Source organism: Cannabis sativa, chromosome X, assembly GCF_029168945.1.
Source record: "Cannabis sativa cultivar Pink pepper isolate KNU-18-1 chromosome X, ASM2916894v1, whole genome shotgun sequence".
Classification (NCBI taxonomy): Eukaryota; Viridiplantae; Streptophyta; class Magnoliopsida; order Rosales; family Cannabaceae; genus Cannabis; species Cannabis sativa.
In genome coordinates this window covers 18,084,738-18,111,370 of record NC_083610.1, presented here as the reverse complement: position 1 = coordinate 18,111,370, position 26,633 = coordinate 18,084,738, and the positions used below count along the sequence as shown (strand labels likewise).

General features: G+C 34.0%; 1 protein-coding gene and 1 long non-coding RNA gene across 8 annotated transcripts; both read right to left on the bottom strand.

The window, feature by feature from the left end:
- Positions 1 to 741: 741 nt before the first annotated feature.
- Positions 742 to 11,307, bottom strand: LOC115723307 (cysteine-tryptophan domain-containing zinc finger protein 7-like). Of its 7 annotated transcripts, none has more exons than XM_030652779.2 (15): positions 11,085 to 11,307; positions 10,596 to 10,827; positions 9,665 to 9,740; positions 9,432 to 9,559; positions 8,913 to 9,302; positions 7,518 to 8,821; positions 6,924 to 7,351; positions 4,935 to 6,838; positions 4,690 to 4,850; positions 4,161 to 4,321; positions 3,464 to 3,627; positions 2,016 to 2,660; positions 1,725 to 1,874; positions 1,192 to 1,640; positions 742 to 1,067 (listed from the first exon to the last, which is right to left on the bottom strand). In XM_030652779.2, exons 2-12 carry the CDS (start codon positions 10,761 to 10,763, stop codon positions 2,472 to 2,474), a joined length of 5,073 nt encoding a protein of 1,690 aa, XP_030508639.2. In that variant the 5' UTR covers positions 10,764 to 10,827; positions 11,085 to 11,307; the 3' UTR covers positions 742 to 1,067; positions 1,192 to 1,640; positions 1,725 to 1,874; positions 2,016 to 2,471. The 7 variants fall into 7 exon arrangements, with proteins under 7 accessions (XP_030508639.2, XP_060963125.1, XP_060963127.1 ...); XM_061107142.1 differs by having other exon boundaries at positions 1,752 to 1,874; XM_061107144.1 differs by having other exon boundaries at positions 6,972 to 7,351.
- A 7,346-nt stretch (positions 11,308 to 18,653) lies between these two features.
- On the bottom strand, positions 18,654 to 19,806 carry LOC133031815 (uncharacterized). The gene is made up of 2 exons (XR_009684895.1): positions 18,970 to 19,806; positions 18,654 to 18,880 (listed from the first exon to the last, which is right to left on the bottom strand). It is a non-coding gene; the product is annotated as an uncharacterized LOC133031815 (long non-coding RNA).
- Between the last annotated feature and the right edge of the window lie 6,827 nt (positions 19,807 to 26,633).

The following is a 26,633-nucleotide window of genomic DNA, read 5'->3' as shown; positions in this document are numbered from 1 at the left end:
GCACAAAGGCCTCCAATGAAACAATTTACTTGACGAGCTTGTTCTGACGAACTTGTCTTGGTGTTCTTGGACTAATCTCATTTGGTGCAACCATGTGAGCTCTCCAAATAAATCAAGATATTGGTTTGGCATGTACCTAGTGTTCATCCTTTCAGTGAAATCTTCCCATAAAATCATTGTAACCTCATGTAATTGAAAAAATTGCTTCGCTTTAAACAACCAGATAGAAGGGTCAATTTGTCCATCAAAGGGTGGAAAATCAATTTTCAAAGTTTTCAACATTTATAATTGATTGGATTGATTTACCCAATTCCCTCCAGTATTTTGTCGAGCAATTGGTGTTACTAAGCTTGTTGAGAATTTATGTCAATTGATGGAGAAGCTCTCCCTGCACATTTATGGCTTCCATAGTTTTTTATTAACTTGTCCACTTGTTCATCCATGGCCAAGTTTTTATTTAACTTCACTTATTCATCCATGGCCAAACTCTGATACCACTTTGGCACAACGACACTGGCTCTACCTATTTTTCATTTGAGAGACTCTACACCTCCAAAGAATACGTGAGTTTATTTGATAAAAATCTCTACAGCCTTCCATTTAACAATTATCCCAAATACACAAAGCTAAACTAACTAAATAAATAAACAAGTAAAATATTGTGATATAGCACCACTCCCCTAACAACTATAGCCACGTATCATCTTAGTCAAATTTATGAAATAAGATAACACGACATAATGGTCTTTTAGACAGCATGAGCTCGTGAGCTTTACTATTTTCAATAACTTTTGTGTGAAAATATTTGACACATTACACAAAAAATTGACTGCAAGTCACTAAAAGATGACTACTAGTCATTTGATGAAATAAAAACTAACTAAACAAAAGGGTATAGTACATTTCTAATTGCTTTATTCATTTAATGTTATTAATTTTTCTTTTTTAAACAAGTTGAAGCATTAATTTGATACATGTTCCTCATCCCATTAAAGCACTTCTTCAATCTTCATTATCCTCTGAAACAACTCTTATACTGATTCTCAGCCTGTCTCAAAAGTGTCTACCTGAAAGTCATTCAAACAAAATACTGAGTTTTCCAAAGACAAAAACTGAGAACTAATCAATCAAACAACCCCTAAATGGAAAGCTGAAGAGAAATTAACAAAATACTTGTACAACTACAAGTACCTCTGCATCAAATAGGCTTATCACCAGCTCTTCTTGACATCAAAAAGTGAAAAGTGAGGTCAGAGACTCAGAACTAGAGAGAATATTCCAGTGACAAAAGCTCTTTCTTTCAACATGCAGTGCCCTCTACCCTCTCATTTCTGTTATCAGTCAGCCCTCTGCCAAGATCCATTGCTAAATGGCCATTCCAACTCTTTCAAGGAATGGCAGTCAAGGTGAAACAAGGGTAGGGATAAGAGAGAGAGAGATAGGGGGGGTCTGTTCAGAAGGCGTTTTTGTGCGCAGAAAGTGGGATTAAAAAAATAAATAATAAGAATGGGGTCAGAAACAGTTTTTCAGATTTTTTTTTCTTATAGACATTGGTGAAGTTCTCTTGGTCCCCTTGAAGAGAAGCTTATGCTGAACTTAGACTAATCTGATTCAATATATTCTGTATGTACATGATACAACTGCAGAGGCAAAAAAAGAAAGTTAAGAGATGTTTAATAGAATAATATAGAGAGGCAAACTTTCATGATTACAGTACAACAAACCTTAATCTTAATATGTAAAGCAGGCACCTGTGATGGGAGCTACACACTCGGACATTATTTCCCCGCTATATCATGTGGATTTATTTACTAACTGTATCTATAAAAATAGAGTAACAAATCTCGCTACTGCAATAACAGAAACTCAATAACCTGCACAGTAAATATATATTAACTCAGAAATAGAAAGGCATGAAGTGAAAAAATTCTCATAACTGAAAGAAAATTAGAAAAATAGTAGTTTGAAAGAGAAAAACTAAAGGACAAGTCCACAAAAAAATTGCCATCTCTTACCTTCTTCAAGTGATGTTAGTAGGGCAGTTTTTGAAATTCTCTTCGCAGTAAGTAAAGCTAGATGGTTTATGCATCAGGCAGCTCCCAATCCTTGGGTTGTCGCCACCAGTATGGATCAAAAAAAAAAAAACACCTATAATAAAATTCTCCACTTTTTTTTTTTTCATAATTATTATTTATTTTCTTGAAAATCTTTAGCTCCTTCTGGATGAAACAGATCAGCCAATCGGGATGATCTCAGAATCTTTTATGCAGAAGCCTTGAATCAATATACCACAAACAACCTCAGGGCACTGCAGTGCATGCCAATAAGCTGATCTTCAGCAAATAAAAAAAAAATTATAAACATGGACAGAGAGAGCTGTCATTGCATAGATCAGGTCAGCCTCTTGCTACTTGCTCCACCTGTTTATCTTGAATCCCGGAGTTAAAAAGTCCACAACCACTTTTGAGTCTTTAACGGCTAATGGCCTCCATTGCAAGCCGTACCAACCGTAGCAATCCATCGACGTCTTGGAAATTAAAATCAAGAGCCCTCTTAATGGAAGAGATAACCTCCTCAGATTTGGCCTCTGCCAAGCTTGCAGCTGTAAAAGCTACCTGTGACTTTTTTGAGGCATCCATAGCAGCAATTGTATCCTGTGCCTGCAAGTCATCATATTTTATGACAGGTTAAGAAGCTAATTTTAATCCATGGTTAATGAGAAAACTACAACCAAAACTGACGGTGAAGGCTTGATGAAGATGTTTGTGTTAGCATGGAACTAACCCATAACATACGAGACATTGTGATTAAGAATAAAATATTTCTAACATAAACATGACCAAAAAATGCTAAATTATAGAACACTTCTCCCCATTTTGCATGAATAACAGTCATTAAACTTATTACCCATTTTCTTCTCGAAAGTGTGTGTTAGTTCAAAATGATACAGAACAACCAGGAAGCTTTTCTCCATCAATTTTGATAGCAGCTATTCTCATTATTACAATTTCTTTAATTATTTAATTCAACCCCCCCCAAAAAAAACACCATATCTATAATTTTCATGGATGGAGTGAGAGTGATGGAAGGAGAGACCGAGCCTCTTGTTTGGATAGAGGGAGACCTTCTCCCTCCAAACTTTAAAAATTTAATCCCTCCAATTTTGGGAGGATTGTAGTAAAAGAAAAAATAGATTTTGTTAAATACAATAATATCCTTTTAAAAAGTGATAAATATTATTGTTTAAAAATTCCAATATTGTAATTCTACTGATTAATTTTCTCTCCATCCTTCCAACTTCACACTAATACCAAATAACAGAAAGGAGAGCAACTATCTTTTCCATGCGTCCTACTCTCCATCCTCTCTAGGTTCTTCATCCATCCCACTCCCCATCCTTCCTACCAAATATAACCTAAATCAGGAATTCAACATTAAAAGCTCTTAGACAGTTTGTACTCACAAAATGAAGGACTTTATCAAAACTGGAACGATTTCGAGCAGCAATAACAACATGGTTAGCAGCAACTAGTGGGGAGCTAGCACCCTTAAGCAAGGAAACTTTATCAACAGTTGCGTGGTTGTTTAAGTTGTCAACATCAGAAGCAGAAGAAGATGGTGATTCACCTGATAAAATGAAAAAACAAAAATGGATTAGATGAGAAAAGAAAATGAGCAATAAAAAGTAGGAACATTTTTCCCAAAACATTTTTATGGAGAAAAGCATTCCTTCCCTCGAATCAAAAAACTCTCTTTGAGGAATTTAGCAAAATAAATTACATTAGTTACTATGATAGATTGGTGGTGTAGGCTGTAGTCTATGTACCAAAAGGGTAAAGGTTAAAAAGCTAACACACAGAAAGTGCATTAAAATTATTATTATAAACAACCAAAAAATAATAATTAACTAATAATTCACATGGCCATACTAAATGCCAGAATGTTTATATACAACCACTCCCTTCAATTTATGAGTGAAAACATAACCTTCTATTATTATAGAAATGTGCCCCTATATTATCAGGTCTATTGATAGAAATAACTAGAAGTACAACTGTCAGAAAGTCGGGGAAGGTTAAGAAAATCAAAAGACATGAAATAATACAGCAAGTACAGTGATATCATAAAAAGACCATATTTCTAGATCATATGAAAATTACCCAGAGGAGGCACTTGGAGAGCTGCCTGCAACTCATGTCGATCTCTACCTGCACTGGGATGCAAAGAATAAACTACCCTCATGTATGCCACCTCTGAGCATTTGTATGCGAGAGCAGCAGAGGCCATGTCTTTCGATTTCTCGTACTCAAGAGCAATAAACCTATTAACGTAAAAGAGATGAGTAAAGAACCCGGGAAAAGACCTAGCAGTTTTTCAAACTTGTACAGAAAAAAGATTCACTGTGAGAACAGGTATAGTCAAGATGGGTTCATAGAAAATCTATTAGTAAATTGGCATTAAATTATCAATAGCATTGCTAAACCAATTAAGAACTTGATCCAATTAGTAGTTTTAATTGAAAAAAGAAAAAGAAAAAACAACATGAGATAATATAAGTACATATTTGTGCATTCTCCTGAAAGGCAATGGAAGTACCAAACTCTACATCCTCATGTCAACTAAAAAAATAATAAAGACTCATGAAAATATATCCAAAGACTCAAAAGGCCAGCTTATGTTTCAACTTACTCGCACATCTTAGCAGTATCACTATAAGTTTTTAGTGACCGAAGCATCTCACTGTGGCTTGTACTCTCGCTGCAGCCAGACTCCAACAGAGATGCCCCGTAAAGAAACTTAAGGGCTGCTTCAAAGTAAAGTCCTGTCCTCTCATGGGTAGAGCCAGCACTCTGCCAAAAGATTGATAGTACAAAGAATAAACAAAAGCAGCCATGTAACATCAGAAAAATATATAACTATTTAAGTATTATAACCTTGAAACGATCGGCCATGTGTTTTAGATTTATTGCTTCTTTCAAAGCATTGCTAGCGGCGGCATTGCTGGATGGCACATCAAGATCTCTGACCCTGTGTCCATTCTTTGATGGATTTCTTGAACTGGACTGCTGGGATTTATCTGCCTTTCTCATCTGTTTTTGCACTTTCAGTACATTGCTACCTTCAGAGGTGTCAGCATGTGATGTGTCCACACCATTTCCTTTGTGCAACCCAGTACCTGGCTGGGGGAAAGAATTCAGTATATCACCTTGAGGTCCTCCAGAGGGTGGTAGGATTATTGACCTCTCTCCACTGGAAACTGTTTCCACTTTATCAGTTTTATCAGAAACCAACCTCTTCGAAGATCTATCATCCTTGCTGTCCAGCAACACATTCTGATGTGGGGTTGACACAGCATCTTTTCGACAAATTGCATCTACTTTTAAATCTACATTGTCACACCCTCCAACATTTAGCTCAGTCTCCCTCTTACAGCTCTCAGTTGATGGTTTTCCTGTTACATTTCTTTTGTTGTTCAAAATCTTCTCATCAACTTTATCAGACTTGACCCCATACTTCTCCTGCAATTTGTTTTTACCATCCCTAGATTTTATGTCCCCAGATGCCGAGCGACCATGCAGCTCACCAACAGCATCAGAACTTTTTACCTTGACTGTATCAAACTCAGATTTAAGACTCCGATTCTTCTCTGACCTTGAAGAAGACCCCTTGGCAGACTTCCTTGAGTGGGACCCATTCGCATCATAATGGCTTTCATTCTGTTTCTCTTCATAAGAAAAGTTACACAAACCCAGCGGCTTATTAGGATATTCAGCATCTTGGCCTAAATTATCCAAAGGACCATTTGCAGAAATGTGGTTTGTAACACCAGACACAACCTGTATCATATTCTTTGTCCCTGACATATGATTAAAATCCCTTTCCTGTGAACCATGCAAAGAAGACTCTTGAGACCTGTGATTAGCCCCATTGGATGCATTATCCTTTCTTCCTACACGAGTGTGATCACGCCCACCACAATCTTCACCATTAGAGCTTCTTTTTGGACTGCGTAAGGCATAATTACCAGCATGTGGAAACTCTTCTTTAACTAAGACATCCCTAGTGATGGATGAAATCTTATCTGGATTTGAAATTCTCATAGGTGAAGATGATACTGATTCTACAGGTGAGCCTTTCACTTCCTGAAAACTGGATTTGGATTTATGGGAACCAGAAACCTTGGAAGAACTAGAAGTGGCAGCTAAAGAAGGCTGTATAGGTCCTAAATCCCTTTTTAATAAATCCATATTATCCAAATTTGGCTGAGTGATGCCAAGATCCCGTGAATGCAGGTGATTCTTTGAATGGCTACGTTTCTTGTCTGTTCTATCCTTGCCTTTGCTTGCACTGGACTCTTTTCCATCAGATATAGATATTCTTGGCTTCTTTTCCTTCCTATAGTCATTATCACTAAAATCCTTCACAAAAGGCGTGCTATCAGGAAGACGTCCTGTACTTGGGCAGGATCCATTTGGAAATTCCTTACTCTTCCTTTTCTTCATATTCTCTCTACTTTCAGTCCTCCCTCTTTCTAGAGAGCCATCCTCCGGGGCAACTTCAACTTTACCATTTGATTTCACTATGGGAACTTGTGGCCGATCTTTCACATCAAATTTTGAATCTCTAGAGGAAGAGCGGTTATTTCGATCCCTCCCTGCTGAAGAAGTTGGGAAACCACCACTTGAGCTAGGACCAACCTTCCCAATCGCCCCACTATGGTCTGATGCCCAACCTTCATCAACACCATTCCTAGCCTGAGTCTTCATTTTCTTGGAAGCTCTAGAAGAATCTTGATCAGATTCTCTTCTGCTTTTAAGCTTTAAATTTTTTGGATCGCCTAATAACAAGTCATAAATTAGACAGTAAATAAAAATAAAAAATTAAGAGGTTTTACGAAAGAAAGACTGCATATAATAGACTACCTCCAAAAGCATGGGGCTCGCAGACTGTGTTCTTTACTTTGTACTTACGTTTTTTATCACCTGGTATCAAGTCGTTAGCCTTGCTTAGCAGTGGAAAATCAGGATCACTGGCTAGAGGAGAATTGTGTACATCATTTAAACTTCTACTTTTCAGGGACAGCTGCATACTTTTCTTCATAGAGTTTGGCAGCTGAGTGGGGCTATCTTTATTAGCTGAACTGGACATTAACTTTAAACTATGTTTCTTCTTTCCATTGATATCACGTGGATTTTGATCAGGGTGCCTAAAATTAGCCAGTGTGGCTTCTGTGACACCAGAATTACTGTTAAGATTGGCTTGACTCTGAAGAGCAGGAGGCTGCTGGAACTGTGCAATAAGAGGTTTGTTTGTTTCCTCCTCAGTAACACTGCATCGATTCATTCCAGGCCTACGATTGTACATAAATATCAAGTTTTAGAGAGAGAGAGAGAGAGAGGGGAAACAGATGGTTACATAAATATTACCATATGAGTTGACCCAATAAAAAAGTTGTCTTATTATGAGTAATAGAAATGAGTGACAAAAAAAAGGTTGACTGAAATGAAAACACTTACAGCCAGTTAAGCATGCTACATAACCACTTCTCAGGTAGGTCCTCTGGATTCGTACCCAAAGGAAGAAGCCGCCATTTTTGACACTTGTCACAAGCAACCCAATTTTCTTTTATCACCTCAGCAGGCCCCGTGGGAAGCGTCACATCAGTAGAGAATCCATTCCCAGATTTTGGACTTGAAGCAGTTAGAAGAAATGCCTCCGACGTTGATGGCTTCTCAGTTTTCTTACCACTTACTCTCTCCTTTAATAATCCATCGATTGCAGGAGTGCTCTTTGCAAACCCAACAGATTCCCTCAGCTTGTCTTCATAAGGATTTGCAGGTAATGAATTATCTTCCTCATCTAAATCTCCAAACAAGTCTTTGTATGTATCCATGGCTTTCCCAATATCCTTACGTGATTTCACATTTTCCCCATCACTATTAGACACTGAAGTAGCCATGTTAGTACCTTTTTTAGTTTTAGGCATCGAAGAACCAGCCTTCAAGCTTTCTTTTGGAGCCTGTGCAGATGAGGAGCCATGACTGCCCTTCAATTTCTTTTTCTCAGCAAGAACTGAATTCTCCGTTCCATGAAGTAACTTCGTATTATCTTGTTCTTTGGATGGGGCCTTTTTAGATTTCTGCTTGGAAGAATCAATAGCTTCTACATTTGATGTTTTTCTGGTTTTGGTGACATTTGAATCAGCTTTGATTAATTCATGACATTTATCTTCTTTCACTTGTCCTCCTTTATGTAGATCAGCTGAAATTTCATTAACAAAACTCTCCTTTCCATCTACCAAGCCCTTCCCAGCTGAACTAGGCTTTAGCTTTTCAACCTGCCCATCGCCTCGTGAGGACGTTAACTCAATTTGTTCTCCTGCGTGATCAGATAATACTTTTTCCTTTGGATTACTCTTGTTGATTTCTTTACACTTTTTCATGTCACCAGAAGTAGAATATGAATGGGACAGAATTGGAAGCTTTAAAGTATTAGAAACAAGCTCCTCATAATTTAATGCATCGGGATCTGGTTCTTTCCTTGGCATATCTCGAATTCGAGGAACTTTATCATTTACACTTTTTGATTCTGCTGAATAATCATTCATGTCCACTGATTTTACTTTCTTTTCCCCAAACAACTTCCCACCACTCTTCAAGCTGTCTGATCCAGTTATTAAGCCAGAGCCTTCCACAACACCCTTTGGATGAGGTACAAACCTACTGTGTTTAGAAAGTTTTTCCTTTTCTATCAAGCCAGTCAGATCATCACGAAGTGGTGACAAAAGTAAACCTCCGTTAACTGGAAAGGATGTCATGATCTGGTCCACATCATAAAAGAAACACCTAATGATCACCTTAAGCCACATTATGAACAAGAAGGGTACATAGATAATATTTAAGATGATTCACCTGCAATATGCTAGTTGGAGAATCAAAGGAAGCATCTGGCCGCTCATGAGATATTCCCTCACTTTCAGAGGGGCTGTCATCCAATGAGGAAGATGGCGAATCATCAAGCCCAAGCCCACTGTAGATTGCTGCATTTTTTCGTGTGGACAGATTATCAGAACCCACTTTTATTCTGACCTTCAGAGTTTTCTGGTCTGATGCACTTGTCGGTTTCTTGTTTTTAGAATCTAATCTAGGTGCTATTTCTTCTGCACGGGTTGCTGGCATGCCTACATGTTGCTTTCCTGACTCAGTTATTGATGATGCCTTAAACACATGGAAAGAAGTGGAACTGGTAGAAGTCGGCCCAAGTCCACCAGACTGAGAAACTACAGAGTTGCAATGCCCACCCTAATAGGAGACATGGTTAACTTAAGTAAATAAACATTTCACAAAAATTATGGTGAAATTGTAATCCTTGATAGATAGCAGCACATCATTACAGAAAGAAAGCAAAACGTATAGCAAAAGAGTTAGTACCTCCACATGGAAATTGTTTGGAGATCTTGAAGTGCTATAGCTATGAACTTTTGGTGGAGTTCTGTGAGATAAAGCAGGAGATCGCTGATACATTGGTAAAAAAGAACCGTACCCACCATATTTTGACCCTATTGCAATTAGTGAATTATTAAGTGATTAGTTAGAGGGTTTTAAACAAATTATGATAATACATTGGAGAATAAATACTATAGTTCAGCTATTTTTTGACTTACCCAGATCTTCTGCAGAGCACATTCCATCTTCAAAGTCTTTTTTAAAATGCCCCAAAACATCTTGGAGTTTTTCATCCTAGTACAATAAACAATAGCTTATAATATAAAAATGTAAGCTTGTGAAAAGACAGCAACAAAAGCAGCTAGCGATGAGAATGTATATAGTCTAGGACACTTTCTTTTACAGCAGGAAAAACCATTCATAACCAAGAGCAGCAACACTTCAAGATTAACTAGCATTCATGTTATTACCCTCAACCACAAAAAAAAAAAACAAGCTCTAAAATTCTGAAAGGTTCCTTAATACATTTGATTCACATCAAAAACCCCCATATTAACTTCCTTCACGGTAGCTTATAACTCTACAGTTGAATGGGAAAATAACTCAACACCTCTACAAGGTTAAAAATATATTCTGGGCCGTTCTTGCAAGTTGTAAAATTATGCATGGAAAGCATAAAGAACAAGGTATTCAGAAGCTCACACTTTCAAAGATAACCATGTCACAAACATTCTAAAGCTTGCTTTCATATCTCAGTAAAGTATGTCAAAGTAATTTTATCCTGATAGTGAAATCAACTCAGCTGAAAGCAGATAGTAGCTAGTTCAACCCAATTACATAAACTAAGTTGTGATAATAACAATGTCCTACACCGGGTATCTAACTAAACTCAATTATTTGTATTTTGCGGTAGGCAGCCTAGAAGTTTCTAAGTTTCTATGAAAGATTCTGAATTTGAAGCATAAGCTAAAACTTGAGTACAAATTATGAGTTGTGATAATCGGATAAAGATTCAAACTCTAATTAAACAGCTTGGATCTAATAAAAGTCAACCCAGAAGTTGAAGCAATTCTAAAAAGAAGTTTCAGTTAAAAGATCAAAACTATTGCGGACCATAAAAAGGTGTAATAATGAGATAAATTCCCCTACCAAATAAGAATAAGCAACATCTGGATCGATGTTCGCATCGTCGCTGTTCTGATAGGAGCAAGCCTCTCCTTCTTCCAGCTCAGTGTCCTCCATATCTTCCCGAAGACTACCAACACCAAACCCTAACCCTAGCCCCTTCGTCGCATCCCTGCTCCCAACCGAAATCATCCAAAGAAACCCTCGGTCAAGCCCCCAATCCGTCCAGAATCCGAATCCAAAGTCGAAGCTCTACCTGTGACCCATTTGGGATAGTCACAAACAGAGCAAAACCCAGATAGAAATTGAACCAAAATCATCAAAAATAGAGCCGATCACAAACCCAGAATCAAATTACCAAACATTTTATTTTCTTTCTTAAAAAGAAACACAAAAACCCCCCAACCCAAAATTAATTATAATAATAATAAAACCAAATCAAGAATTAGATGAAAAGGAAAATTCAAACCAAAAAAAAATCCAACTTTTAACGAAATCAAAGCTTCAATATACCCTGAGAAACCTTTTTGGTGAGGAGTTTGATGATTGAATAGGTGGAATCAATTTTAGCAAGGCTTTCTTCTCTCTTTCTCTCTCGTTTTCGGTGTATACAGCAGCCGCGTTTATTTCCTTTTTTTTTTTAATTTTATTTTATATTTTTAATTTTTAATAATTTAATTTATTAATGATTAGTATTAATACTCTGTTATGTTCCATTTTCTCTCTCCAAAAGTTTTGTGCTCTTATAAAAATTAATTTTTGGTATGTTATTATTTGGTAACATTACGATATGTTACTAAATTGACACGTTTTTTGGGATTGCATTTTAGAACTTGCCCTTTTGGTTTTCTCTCCCAATATTATTAACACGCTACACACGGCGCGTGATTTCACTTCCCATCATTTTGTTTTATCTCAACATTTCCATTTAAGGCCCCGTTTGGTATGTATAGAGTAGGATTGTATTAGCTTGGATAAACTATTTTTTAAATAATTTTTTTATAAATGGAAATAGTACTTTAAATTAAATAATATGGAATAAAAATAATAATTTTAAAAATTATGTCAATAAAAAATATTCCAATATTTTTATGATAGATATAATATTATTTTCTAATTTAAATCAATTACTTTGTAAATAAAACAAAATATATAATTGTTTTTGAACAATGGAAACAAAAAAATATATATAAATTTTATTGGAATAATTACATAAAGTATTATTTTTGTAAAAAAAATTTACGTTTAAAGATTTTTTTATATTTTTACGGTCTTTTATAGAAACAACAAAAAAAAAACTATAAAAGTAACAAATATATAACATTCAAACAACAATAAAAAAACAATAACATATAAGTAACAAAAAAATCAATAATAAATTAACAAAAGTACCACATAGTATTTTCTATAAATAAAAGGGATAATTGCGGCAAAAGTCCCTAAAAACTTAGAGTTGATGCAGATTAGTCCTCAACCTCAAAAATTGGCGGTAATAATCCTCAAGGTCACATTTTTTGTGAGTCCGTTGGTCCCTAAGATAACTGTCCGTTTATTAATTTTTAAAATGCCACGTGTTGAAGTATTACTGGTCCAAATTATAATTTTAATAAAAAAAATTAAAATGATATAAAAAACTAAAAATAATATTTTCAAATCATAAAATAACTTTTTTTCTCTTTTTTGTTTTTTTTTTTCTTTTTTTCTTCTTCTTCACACGAAACCCCAGCCACCCATAACTTTCTTCTTCTTCTTCTCACCTTCTCACTGCCCAGAAACAACCCCCAAAATCCATCAGCCAACAATCCCCACCCAAAACCAATTGATTCCCAGAACAAAAAGAAAATAAAAAACCAAGAAACATGGGGGATTATTGCGGCCCAAAACGACCCCCACCTCAAAAACAGCACAACGCCCACCCCGACCCTTTGCCTTCTCTCTCACCTTCGTCTTCTTCATTACCTCCATAATCACCATGGCCAAAAATCGATGAAAAAACAGGAGCTTCAGATGAGAGGGCACGAACAATGGAGATAATTCCGACGAGAGGGCTTGAACAATCAAGAGATTCGGCCAGGAGCTTGAACGACGACCACGATTTCATTCTTTTCCTTAATCGTTTCACTTAGGCAAGTCAAAACTACCAACGAAGTCTTGTCTCCTTCGCCATCGATGATTTCTGGGTTTTTATTGATTTGGTCTGGTTGATTTTTTTTTTTAGTTTTAGTTTCACTTTTACAGTGTTTTTGTCTACTGAGATTTTTGTGTATATTCTGAGTAGTTGTTATATTTTGGGTAGCAGATCTAAAAATGTTATTGGATTTCAAATTCAATATGTTTTGGATAAACAGATACGAATTTTTAAAGATCTGAAATTTGAGTCTTAGTTTTACAATAGATATATAAATATATATATATTTGTATAATCTGAGTAAGTTGGTATATTTTGGTTGATTTCTGGGTTATTGGAATTTGAGTGTGATTACAAAAATTGAAGAAATTAAATGTGCATAGAAATAAAAGAAAGAAATGGGAAATAATGGTGAAGGTGAGAACAATCAGGAAGATGAAGATGAAGGAATTGAGAAAAAATAAAATAAAAATAAAAAAAAAAGATAAAAAGGAAAAAAGAGAAGAAAATGGAAAAAAATTAGTCTATTTTAATTTTTAATTTTTTTTATTAAAAATATAATTTAGACCAGTAATACTTCAACACGTGGCATTTTAAAATTAATAAACGGACCGTTATCTTAGGGACCAACGGACTAACAAAAAATGTGACCTTAGGGACTATTACCGCCAATTTTCGAGGTTGGGGATTAATCTGCATCAACTCTAAGTTTTTGGGGACTTTTGCCGCAATTATCCCTAAATAAAATCATATATATCGTAAAAGTATTTGAAATTTTGTACAACTGTATTTTATAATTTTTTTATTATTTTTATGTATTTGTAAAATAATCTCAATTTTATTTTATTTTATCATACATTCAAAAAATAACTTAGAAAAAAATTCCCAACTTTGGACTAAATTAACTCATCCTTTTGATGGGTTAATATAGTCCCATGCTCTTAGGAAAAATTTAGAAGGATAGATAAAATTGTCCAATCCAACCAAAACTTGAAAAATTGCCAAACATAGGTTAGGATAAGTTTGTTCAATCCAAAGCTCCAAACATGCCCTAAGGGTTATAATTATTTCTTTCAAAATTTTAAAAAATTCAAAAAAAAAATAAATTAACACACCCAATATAAGGTTCAAACAGTTTTGTTGCACGAGTGAATTTTTTATTTTATCGCGTATGAAATAGATTATTTGAATAATACTTTTAATATTATAAATTATTATAAATTTCTCAAAATTTTAAGCAGAAATTACACAATATATGAGAAAATTATAAGAGTTTACTTTTTATGGAATAAATAAATAATATTATGGGGTTATGAGTTTTTTTATTTTTTTTACATTTATATGGAATTTTTTATGCTATATTTTTGTAAAAAAAGATATTTGTAAAATAATAATAAGTTTTGCCAGAAAAGTTAGTGATACCGAAAAAGTCGTCAGAAAAGTCACCGAAAAAAGTCACTGAAAAAGTTACCAAAAGTAAATATTTCAAATGTAAACAAATATAAAACCGTAACTCAAACCGGTTATAATTGAAATATAACCAATTCTCATGTCAAAAAAAAAATATAACCAATTCTATAACACAATGAATAAAAATAAATAACACAAAATAACTCAAACCAGTTATATTTAAAATAGATCTGGTTCTATAACAATATTATAATGAATAAAAACAAATAACACGAAATAACTCAAACCGGTTATAACTAAAATAGAATCAATTACTTATATTACAAATTTACTCTTTCGCTTATATTTTATTCATTTCTATAAATAATTTTTTAATGTATAGCTTATCTTGAGCTAATATACTATAATTTGAGAGTCTAAACAAAAAATAATTGTATAAATAATATTCTAACAATAAAATTTAAGACTGTACATATTTGAAAAAAAAAATTACAAAAATCTTTTGATTGTGTTTCATTCATTTTTGTAAATAATTTCTTAATGTTAGAGTATGATTCTGCACTAATAATAATATACTATAATTCGAGAGTCCATGTATAAAATAATTGCATAGATAGTATTCTAACAATAAAATATGGAATAAAATGTGGGATTATGAACGTGTAGTTTTAGAGTTAATATTTACATAAAGTTATTATATTTAGTTCTAACTAATTTAAATTAAAATTAGTTAAATTAGTCATTATACACAAGAGGACAAGTGCAATTAATTATATAAGAAAGAATTTTTTGGCAAAAAAAAAGTAGCAAAATCTTACAAGAGTCATAATTCAAGGATGGATATTGGCGTCTAAACCACTTTAACTTTTAAATTTGTAACAGTTAACCCCAAAAACTGAAATTGACGATTCCTCAAGCCCATAACACACGTGGCAGTTCCTCAAGCCAATTATTTTTGCAGGCTAATAGCTTTTTCTTTAGGGTGACCTTGAGTATTTTATTGACAGCTTCTACTTGTCCATTTGTTTGTGGCCTTGCGACTGCAAAGAAACTTTTGATGACTCCGTGTTGGTCGTAGAAATTTGTGAATTCGTCACAGTCGAATTACTTTCCATTGTCTGAGACTATTTTGTGAGGCAACCCGTATCAACATATTCTTTATGACAAAGTCCAAGGCTTTCTTGGCAGTTATGATCTTCATGGGTTCAGTCTCTGTCCACTTTGTGTAATAATCCACCGCCACTATGACATATTTTATCCCACCCTTTCCCGTGGGTAGGGAGCAAATGAGATTTATTGCCTGTATCGCAAAGGGTCAGGGACTAGTCATCAAAGTAATTTCATTGGGTGGGGCTCTTGGTATATTTGCAAACCTCTGGCATGGATCATACCTAAGGACGTAGTTTATACAATCTCTCTTCATCGTGTGCCAAAAATACCCTTATTTTAATATTTTCTTTGAGAGGCTTGGGCCTCCAGTGTGGTCTCCACAGAATCTCTCATTGACTTCTTGCATGATCTGTCTAGCTTCAAGATCCGACACACATCTCAAATATGGCATGTTGAGCCCCCTTCGATAGAGAATACCATCGATCATTAAATACCGATGAGCTTGGTACTGTAATTTTTTAGACATGGCCATTTCTTGAGGTAATTCTCCTGTTGTTATGTACTTAATGAAAGGGTCCATCCAACCCGACCTTTGCTCATTGGTAGCCACTGTTTCTTTAGCCCTGATGCTAGGTTCCGCAAGGTGTTCGACAGGTACCACCCCCAACTTCTCTATTTAACTATCTGAGGCTAGCTTGGCCAGGCAGTCTGCATGGGCGTTCTTTTCTCGTGGGATTTGCTCCACTTTATATTCCTTAAACTCTTGTAGTAATTTCCTGACGACTGATACGTAAGCGGCCATCTTTTCTCCCCGAGTCTGATATTCTCCTGACACCTAGTTGACCACCAGTTGTGAATAACTGTACACCTCTACTCTGTTGGCCCCTACAGCCTTGGCCAATCTCGATCCTGCTATTAAGGCTTCATACTCGGCCTCGTTGGTAGAGGTCGGGAACGTTAACCGTAGGGCAGCCTGGAGTCGTTGTTGGGAATTATTTTACCAGGATCTTAGATCTACTCACAAGTATGTTTATTAACATCCTAAATATGAACTTTCTAAAACGATAAAATAAACACATATAAAGTTAAGAAAACCTTACATTGATGCAGCGGAATAAATGTCTCCTTCCACTCAGATCTCTAACCCTTGATTCCTTTCTGTAGCAGAGTATAATCAAGATCTGAGCCCGAATCTCCTTCTTCTTCAAGCTTTGATCCTTCACAGTCTTCCAATCTATGATTGAGTTACTGCTTGTTGTGTGTGGGCACTTACTCTTTCACTAGGGTCACGAAAAAGATGAAGGAAAAGAGGGAGAGAGGTTTCGGCCAAGGTAGAGAGTGAGGAAGGCTCAGTTTTCTGAAGAGAGAAATTTCTGTCAGAAAGGCTTATTGAAAACTTGTGTTTTGACTGAGCCATCACTTTCTATTTATAGGCAACTTACTAGGTTTAAGTTTAGAATTATTTGGCATTAAAATAATGAAAATAATAATTTGAAAAAGCCTTATAAGTGGCCGGCCATAGGTGTTGTAATGGGCCCCACTTAATTTTGCAATTTTATCAAATTTTATCTCTATTTTCTCAAAAATGCCAATTTTCCAATTCTAACCTTTTAAATGCCAAAACTAATTATTTAATAATTAAAATACATTATTAAATAATATTGTCATTTAATTTAATTATTAATTAGACATATAAAGTCTATTAATAAATAAATAAACCTAGAAAACTCTTTTCCTTACAATTTCACCCACCTTAGTGAAAATTCATAAAATCGGACATAGTCTAACTTTAGAATTATAATTGATCAATCACGAATCAATTAATGAGTCTTACAAGCAGAATGTTCTCAACTAGAATGGGGACCATGGATCTATATGCTGAGCTTCCAATAAGTGAACCAAATTTACCAAGTAAATTCCTACTTATTAATTCTTCGTTGAATCCGCTCTTAGAACTTAGAATTGCACTCTCAGACTTATATAGAGCATATTGTATGTTTCACGATACCAATATACTATCTCATTTAACCATTGTTATAATCTTATTGTGATTTAAAGATCCTCTATATAGATGATTTACATCGAGATGGGATTTCTTTACCGTTCTCACCCCTCAATGTATTTTGCCCCTTAAAACACTTAGCTACCTGTAAATGGTGTTTAGTGATCTAATAATTAGTCAGTTAAACAAGAGCTCATCCATTTACTTCTATTTGCTAAGCTCGAAGGGAATCATCACTTAACTTCTATACACCAGTAGAAGCTATAGATTCCATATTTATGTTCAGCACTCCCACTCAATCATACTATCATGTTCCCAAAATATACGTATCACCCTGACCCAAAAGTAGGCTTAACTAATAAATCAAAGAACATGAATAGCACTCCTGAGTTGAGCCCAAGCATATCAGGATTTAGATCCTTTTCAATCTTAAGATCAACTACTGATATTGACTTGGAAAGATATGTATAACGGTAAGTTTGTAATATCTTAACTTAGTTGCAATATCGGTCCAGTCCAATGTATACTCCATACATTCGAAACTAGTATACTTTACTAATGTCCTGGAAAGAACATAACACTTACTCCAAGTGTAAGTACACATCATCGCTGATTATCACATTAGTGTAAATCCAATAACACTGATGAAACAGGGACCAAAACTTTTGATTCATATGATCACAATCACATTCCACTGTGTTGACGATACTGTAATTGTGAATAAACATATGATCTGGATTTAACTGATTTTGTGTGTATGAATGTAATAAACGTATTAAACATATTAAACCATTAGCATGTAAAATTCATGCAAACATCAATCACTTCAAATTTCTTATATTGATAACTAATCAGATTGTAAAGAGTTTTATTTAGGGCATAAAACCCAACAGTCGTAACCTGTCATGTGAGATCATTTCTATTTCGACCCCAGACCCATTTTCATTGGACACCCTGTCAACGTATACTTTCCACGTGGGCATACCCTGAGTTGGCATACTGGCGCTGGCCTCCGTCTCGTTGCACTTTACAATAGAGTCTGCAAATGCCTGGCCCTTAATCGAGATGCGTGGAATGTACTATATGTCGAACTGGCTTAACTCTATGGCCCACTTGAGGAGCCTTCTTGAGTAGGCCTGCACATGGGTTGGGTTGGGCGGTTTTTGGGCGGTTTGGCGGTTTTTTTATTTGGCGGTTTTTTAAAATCACAACCCATACCCGCCCAATAAAAGTTTGGGTTGGGCGGTTTTTTAGGGGGCGGTTTTATGCGGTTTTTTGGGCGGTTTGGGTTGCTTAAAAATCAAAACTTCCAAAGTATATTGTCACAAGAAAAAAAAAATTAACTAAAAATTTATACCTATTAATAACAATGCATAAAAGTCCTTAAGAAATTCATATCAATCTTTATAAACTCCATAACAAGACATAATAATAATCCATGAAAATTTCGTAACAATTCTTATAAAGTCCATACTCCATAGTACTATTCCATAACAATCTAGAAAAAGGTCCTTAAAAAGTCCATACAAGTTCATAACAATCCAAAATAAAAGTCCATAATTTAAGTCCATAACACAATCTAAGTTCATAATAATTCATAAAGTCTCCATAATTAAAACAAAAGTGCCTTCAAAAGTTGGCTCCAAATGAAATGCAACTCTGCAAAATAATAAAAATTTTTAATTACCATATAAATAACAACTTGATATTGATTAAATTACAATACATAATTAATTATAATAACCAACCTTAATCTCTAATGAAACCATTTCAAACTTGCAACAACGCTATATATCATTTAGGATGCTCGCTAGGAGTAGCAATAATATCTGCAAACGAATGAAATATATATCATAACAAGATAATTTTTTTTAGCGTAACAGTAATAATAAAATTTATGTATAAGGAGTTTTCAAGATCAAATTTTCTAGAAAGAAATAAAATGGCCAACTATATCTAATTTTATCAAAATTGTCACAACATATAACAGAGCTCCAAAAAATAAATAAATAAAGCAATAATATCATTGAAAAAAATTTACTCCCAATTCATAAATTATTTTGTACTATACAGTATACATTGTTTAATATCTACATACTTGTAGAGTTATATATAATATCTACCTTTCTCTTTCTTTCTTTTTTTCTTAATATACAATAAAAACAGCTATACATAACTAAAGTTTTATATGTACGAATGCGCACTCATCAATTTCATTAATTTATTTTTATCTCTGCAGCTACCCGACCTACACTCCAGCTGATGCCAGAAACACACAAATTCAGGTGATCATCATCTCTTAAAAAAAATAAGTAAAAATAAAAGATTTTCCATTAATTAACATTTAAATCACATCCAATTCAATTAGGGAGTCTATATATCTTTTAAGTTTATTAATAATTTAATTTATTGAAAACAATTCTACGGCTGATCTATATTTTATATATATTCATCTAACAATTTTGTTGCTATGAACCAGTTAGGTTTTTTCGTTTTTTTTTTTTTCAGTAAGTTATGAAAGTTGAACCTCTAATTAAATTGAATTTAATATTTTTCTCCCCTCAAATAAAAAAAATGGATTTGAATCCCAACTCAAATATATATATATATATATATAATACCATACACGGAGATCTACGTGGTCATGGAGTGTCGACGGTCCGGCGAAGTGGCTGGATGAAGGTCCGTCTACGTTGGGCTGGCTGGAAGTGGAGAAGGGAGTCGAGGGGGCTGGCGGCTGTGATGGCCTGAGGCTAGGTGGTGGCTCGACGAGCAAAGAAGAAGGGGGGAGGGGCGACGACGACCGAAGAAGAAGGTGGGGGGGGCGATGCTGCGGCTGTGAAGAAAGAAGGGTTATTTAGTTTTAGGTTTTTTTGTTTTAGTTTTTCAATTTAGGCAGTAGGTAGGTAATAGTATAAATTAAATTTAAAAAAAAATAAAAAATATAATATATTACGGGTCGGGTTGAACCCGCCCGTTTTTAGGCTAACCCGTACCCGCCCGCCAAACAGCGGGTTAAAATTCAACCCAATCCAATTTTTGCGGGTTTTTAATGGGCGGTTTCCATACGGGCGGATTCTAATGGGTTAGGCGGTTCCTACGGTTTAGCGGTTTTTATGTTCCGGCCTATTCTTGAGGCCTCAGGCTTCTGTAAAACTTGTCGAAGCGGGTGATTTGTAAATACCTTGATGGAGTGAGCCTGAAAGTAAGGCATGAGCTTCCTTGATGCTATTAAGAGGCAGAAAGCTAGTTTTTCGATTAGGGGATACCGAATTTCATATCCTATCATGCGTTTGTTGACATAATATAACGAGTGTTGAACTTTTCCTCCTCCCGGACTAGAGCTGCACTGACCGCATTCTCAGAAACGACTAAATATAAATATAAGTCTTCTCCGTGAATCGATTTTGACAGTACTGGTGGCTGAGCCATGTGTTCTTTCAGCTTTCTGAATGCTTCCTCGCATTCTTCGGTCTATTTAAACTTCTGACATTTCTTCAGGATGTTAAAGAACGGGATGCACTTGCCGGTTGAGCGGGAGATGAAGCGACTCAAGGCAGCAACCTTTTCGGTTAAGCTTTGCACGTCCTTGTGTTTCTTTGGGGAAGGCATACTCGGCAAGACTTGTATTTTTTTCAGAATTTGCCTCTATCCCACGTTAACTCACTATGAATCCCTGAAATTTTTCTAATTTAACACCAAAAATGCATTTTTTGGGGTTAAGTTTCATCACATACCTTCGGACTACCTCAAAGCATTCTGTGAGGTCATTTGCATGGCCCATGCATGGTTTGGATTTGACCAGCATGTCTTCTACGTATACCTCTATGTTCCGTCCCAGGAGGCCTTTGAACATCTGGTTGACCGTGCGTTGATAGGTTGCTCTGACATTTTTCAATCCGAAAGGGCATGACCAGGTAATAGTATACCCTCTTGTCGGTCCTGAAGCTGGGCATTAATGAGTCGTAGTCCACAAGTCTCTGTTATTAATGATAGTATTTCTTACAGAGAATGTTTCCGTGTTTTTTCTTTCGATCCCCCCTAATCTTTTTACGAGGGGTATTTATAGCGATTTCTGGGAAGAAGAAAATGAGTATTTGTCTTTAAGTGCCAACTATAGGCATACACAAGTTCCCAGAAGGTACAAAATAAGACATGCACAACCTACGTAGTAGATTGCGTAGGTGTTAGGTGAGATTAGCCTTCATCCCTTCTTGATTGATGTGATTCTTCATGATGGAGTCATCACTAGCTCCCTTGATTATCGTGTAATCGCCCTAAATCAGGTTTATGATGTCTGACATGTCATCTTATGGGCGTTCCTAGACGTCTTCTCCATGCCGCATTAAATGCGAAGTGACTATTCAACTCCAGCCTTTCTAGCGCGGAGAAGCCTATCCGTGCCTTAACTTTCGGAGGAGAAGGTGCGTCTTTTGCTCATGTCCGAGAGCTAGCATCATGAACCATACTTGTTGTTTCTTAAGGTGGTTTAGTTAAATCTTCAACTCATCTCCGGGTGACGTGCCCATGTCAGCCACTTGTCACGCACAACAGCTGCCATGTATATTGGAAATAAATCGGGACAACATTATCATAGTAAAATTGTAATAAAAGCTATTTTTTGTAGTTTTTATGTAAATTTTTCTTAATAATAATCTATTGACAACTTAGGTTGAAAATAATTAACCATATAAAAGTTTTTTAATGGGTAAATACTATTTTGGACCCAGTGTTTTGTAAAAGTTAACGATTAGACTCTCTGTTTTGTTAAATGATAAAATAGACCCTGTATTTTTTAAAATGGTAAAAATAAGACCCTGAATTTAATTTTCGATAACTTTTTTTTTAAAGTATAACCATTTGAAGACAATTCTTAATACGAATAGATACAAAAAATATAAACAGTTTTGTTATAACACTTATAGATCGAATTATTATTAAATTTTATTTTAACAAAAATTAGATCAGGGTCATATTTATACTATTTTAGAAAATATAAAATCTATTTTATCATTTAACAAAATATAAAATATAATTAATAACTTTTATAAAACACAAAGTTTAAAATAATATTTACCATTCTTTAATTTAAAATAATAATGATTCATAATAAATGGTAAAGAGATGATAGTGCGTGGAGAAGAACCCAAATAGTATACAGCAACATTTTAGGTGGCGGATTCTAGCATGTTTTTTTTGTACAGCTCAACATCATATTTTAATATTAAATATTTATTATTTATAATTTATTTACTGTTTCAAAATAATAAATAATAGGAATAAAATCTGGATAATTCTTATGTTTTGCTTTTAATTGCCTAATTTTACAAATTCATAAAATTTAAAACAAAGAAAATTGTTACCCCACCACCACACCCCCACCGTTTGGTGAATTTGCATTTTGGTCCCTATTTTCGTGTGATTCTCATCTAAGCACACCCATCTTTTTTTTTAATTTTTTTTTTCTGGCTTGATACATTATAAAAAAAACCCTTTCGTATACTAGTAAGAACAATTAAAAATATATGATGATTGATGTTGTCTATTTTTTGTTATTGGTTAATCAATTTCTGTATGCCTATGATAAATGTTATACAAATGGCATTAAATTTTGTATCACTTTACCATAGGTTTCTACTCATTAACCTTAACTCACATAATTTATTTTCTTGCTCAAAAAAAGATACATAATTTATGTTCAATTTTTTTTTTCTCCATGATGTTATAACTCTTAAATAAAAAAAGGAGAGGGTAATAATTACAACATAAAATTTGAATATAAACTTTAAAAATATTCCTATTTGACATTTTAAGGTTTCTATTACTACATGTGACATTTTATAATTAGTTTGTAATTTCTTACATCATTTATTATATTAAAATTTGTAGAATTTGATATTGAAATGTGCCAATAATAGTATGACATCATGTCACCTCTTGTAGTGTCTAACACTAGTGTTGTAAATTCGTGTGTGTTGTGTTAGCCTAACCCATATATTTTACGTGTTTCGTGTCGTATCGTGCTATCAAAAAGTATGAGTCGTGTCGTATCGTGCTAACATTTTTAAAGGATAAGTCCAACAGACTCGTAGGCTCGATATTTACATGTCATCCCATTTTTCTAAAACATGTCAGTTTTCATATTCAGGCTCGAATTTCTCCTTTATTTTTTTATAATTTTTTACAATTGATAGTTTTTTTATCTTTTTTTTTTTTGAACATTACAATTGATAGGTTAATTACTGAACTATGTGTATCTTTTATAACTTTAATTGTATTTATATAATTTTTCAAAAATATTTTAGAGATAATTATATAAAATAAATTTAAAAATTTACTTATAAATACTCAAATTTTTATATCTCACTCTATAAATAAATTAATATACAATTTTAATAGTTTTAATTATAGAATAATAATATTTAATGTTATATTTAAGTTGTTTTATTATTTTTACTTACTTATTGATAAATACATTATTAATATTAATATTAAATTGCATGATTTTTTAATGTCGTGTTGTGTTTTATTATGCTTGTCGCGTGTCGTGTCTTTCAGACTAATTTGCTCTTGCTTACATATTATGACTTTTATACTATTCGTATCATATCGTGCCAATTTATAGCATCATGATGTGTCATACTTAAATTCATATTTTAATGTCGTGTTGTGTTTTATTATGCTTGTCGCGTGTCGTGTCTTTCAGACTAATTTGCTCTTGCTTACATATTATGATTGTTATACTATTCGTATCATGTCGTGCCAATTTATAGCATCATGATGTGTCATACTTAAATTCATATTTTTCGTGTCTGATCATGTTCGTACCAAATCAAATTCGTATTTACAACACTTAACACATTAAGATTTCACTTAGCATTTTTCAAACTTCACATACAAACAATAATACAATATCTATTAAACGCTTAAATAAAAAAAAAATAAAAATAATACAATATCTATTTTAACAAGTATTAGCTCCCTATATATACATAAATCCCACTTATTTTAAGGTGATTTGCTAAACATCTATATTGATACAATTTAGGTGTATAATCTTGTAGGTATTTAATATCACACATGTCGTTAATATTAAGTAAAAGTAATTATTCTTTTGTTAAGAAAAAAGAAGAAGGAAAGATTGTATTAAACTTCAATCAACTATTAGTCTATTACAATATAATCTTTTAATTGACCAATAATTAAATAGAAAACCCAAACCCAATTTTCAAAATGTGTCCCACTAATTATTTTATTGTGTATAGTATTTATATATTCTAATGAGAGAGTTTTTTTTACCATATGATAAGTGAATTTTAGATTCACTTATTAATGCCATTTTGTATTAAATTTGTAGGTGTCTAAGTTATTTTTTTTTTACTTGTTCGAGTTTTGTACAAACCAGGAGTGAAACACACAAAAAAAAAATTAAATAAGAGAGAAAAATGTGAAATAGGAATGCATCGCCTTGTTCTAGCGTTGTAGCCATTGTCCTTAAAAATCAACATCCCCAGAATTTGCCGAGGAGCTACAACACCACTGTCAGGGGCTACATTGCCTGACTGTCCTGTTAAGTGGTGCTGCAATGCCCATTCGAAAGGTGGCATCGTTCGTATCCATACAAAAAAGTTAAATAACGAACTTTGAAGGACAAAAGAGATCTTTTTGGGGGAAAATAAAAGGAAAAACATAATTAGGTGTAACACCTTGTTTAGGCACGTTACACTAATTTTTTAATTACTCTACACACATTTGCTAAGGTGCCGTTTGGTAACACTTTTATTTTTTAATTTTTTAATCACAAAATGAAAGTAAAATTTTTGTTTTTAAAAAACAAAAATGCGTTCTGTAATCACTTTTGTTTTTCAATTTTAAAAACAGAAAACAAAAATGTGTTCTGTAAAGTTCATTTTTTATTTTTATTTTTTTAATTTTATTTAAGTTGGGTCTAGGTCCGGAGTCGAATTCGGATCCGGATCAGAAGTCGGGTTCAGCACAAGGGCCATGAGAGAGGATTTGGGTCCGGGTCTTGTCGGAGTCTAAAATATTAATTAAGAAAAAAAACTGTTTAAAAAAATATTGAAAGTGATTTTTTTTTGTTTTTAAAATTTTGATTCTCAATTAAAAAATTGAAAAGCAAAAACAGTTTTATAGAACATATTTTTAAAAAATATTTTCACTTTTCTAATTTTAAAAACAAAAAACTGATTAAAAAAGTATTACCAAACGCCACCTAAACAAAGAAAAATGTGCCAAATTAAAACTTTTGTAATTAAACTTTAATTTAATACATACATAAACACGATCTCGCTGAAAAGATTACAACCGTATACAAAATATATTTTTACCAAAAGTGTTGCCTAACGACTAAAAAATAAAAGCCCATACGTCCCGAGACCGAACACTCCAGGCCTAACCATCTCAATATGTACAACACTCACTGTTACTCAGTCCTCGCCTTTCCTTTATCTACACATGCAAACATATCTATGAGTCGACATGCTCATTAAGAAAAGCATAAAACATATAAACATACAATCGACTTGCATCTAGGCGCCCATACACCTATCTACAAGACTTCAGATGAATCAAGAACGTTCTTAACAGAAGTACGACCTTTGTACCATATGCACTAAATACTCGTCCTATATTAGTTTTGGTAGGGCTGAACCGCAGCTTGAGTACCACTGAGTGTTGTACCACGTGCACTTCATACTCATTCGTACTAAGGTTGGTAACACTGTGTCATACCCTTTAAACATCATATATTGTACCAATGTACATTGTACCGCAACCGTACTAGTGTTGGTAGTATACAAATCACATAATACATAAAGCATATAACACACATACACATATACGTATATACATTTTATACTAATCTTACCTCGTTTCTAGGTTCAAGTGTGCTGGTCAACCTAAATAGAAATTGCACTCGATGAACAGAGGCATTGTGTCACATACACGCAAAATAGGTAAACAACTTGCTAAAACCTTTTTGGGGACTTAAACTCAAAACTAAAAAATTTTCTATCGATAAATAGAATGACAATACACTAAATATCGATGAAATATGAAAAAAAAAATAAAACTATGGAAAAATTGCCTGAAAAATGGCAGGTCGTTTTTGTAAAAACGGCAAGGCGTTTCTGTAAAAACGGCAAGGCGTTTCTGTAAAAACGGCAGACTATTTTCTAGGTCTGAAAAAATGGTCTGTCGTTTTTTACTGCAGAAATACACCAAATCTCATTTCTTTTACAAATCAACTCCGAACTTTCTGGAACTCTCTAAAATACCTATTATAGGTCCAATAAATATAAACCAAGCAACAAAATTAAGTATAACTTAAAATTACACGATCCACCATTGTTGAGCTAAGTTTGAGTTCTTACTCAGCACTTCAAAACAACCA

What these genes read in the sequence shown, in the direction of transcription:
- LOC115723307 (XM_030652779.2), bottom strand. Translation starts at nt 10,763, where the DNA reads ATGATTTCGGTTGGGAGCAGGGATGCGACGAAGGGGCTAGGGTTAGGG. An exon ending in CGAGCCCCATGCTTTTGGAG is followed by an intron (nt 6,839 to 6,923) that starts GTAGTCTATTAT and finishes ACTTGTTATTAG; the next exon opens with GCGATCCAAAAAATTTAAAG. An exon ending in TTGATAAAGTCCTTCATTTT is followed by an intron (nt 2,661 to 3,463) that starts GTGAGTACAAAC and finishes GATGACTTGCAG; the next exon opens with GCACAGGATACAATTGCTGC.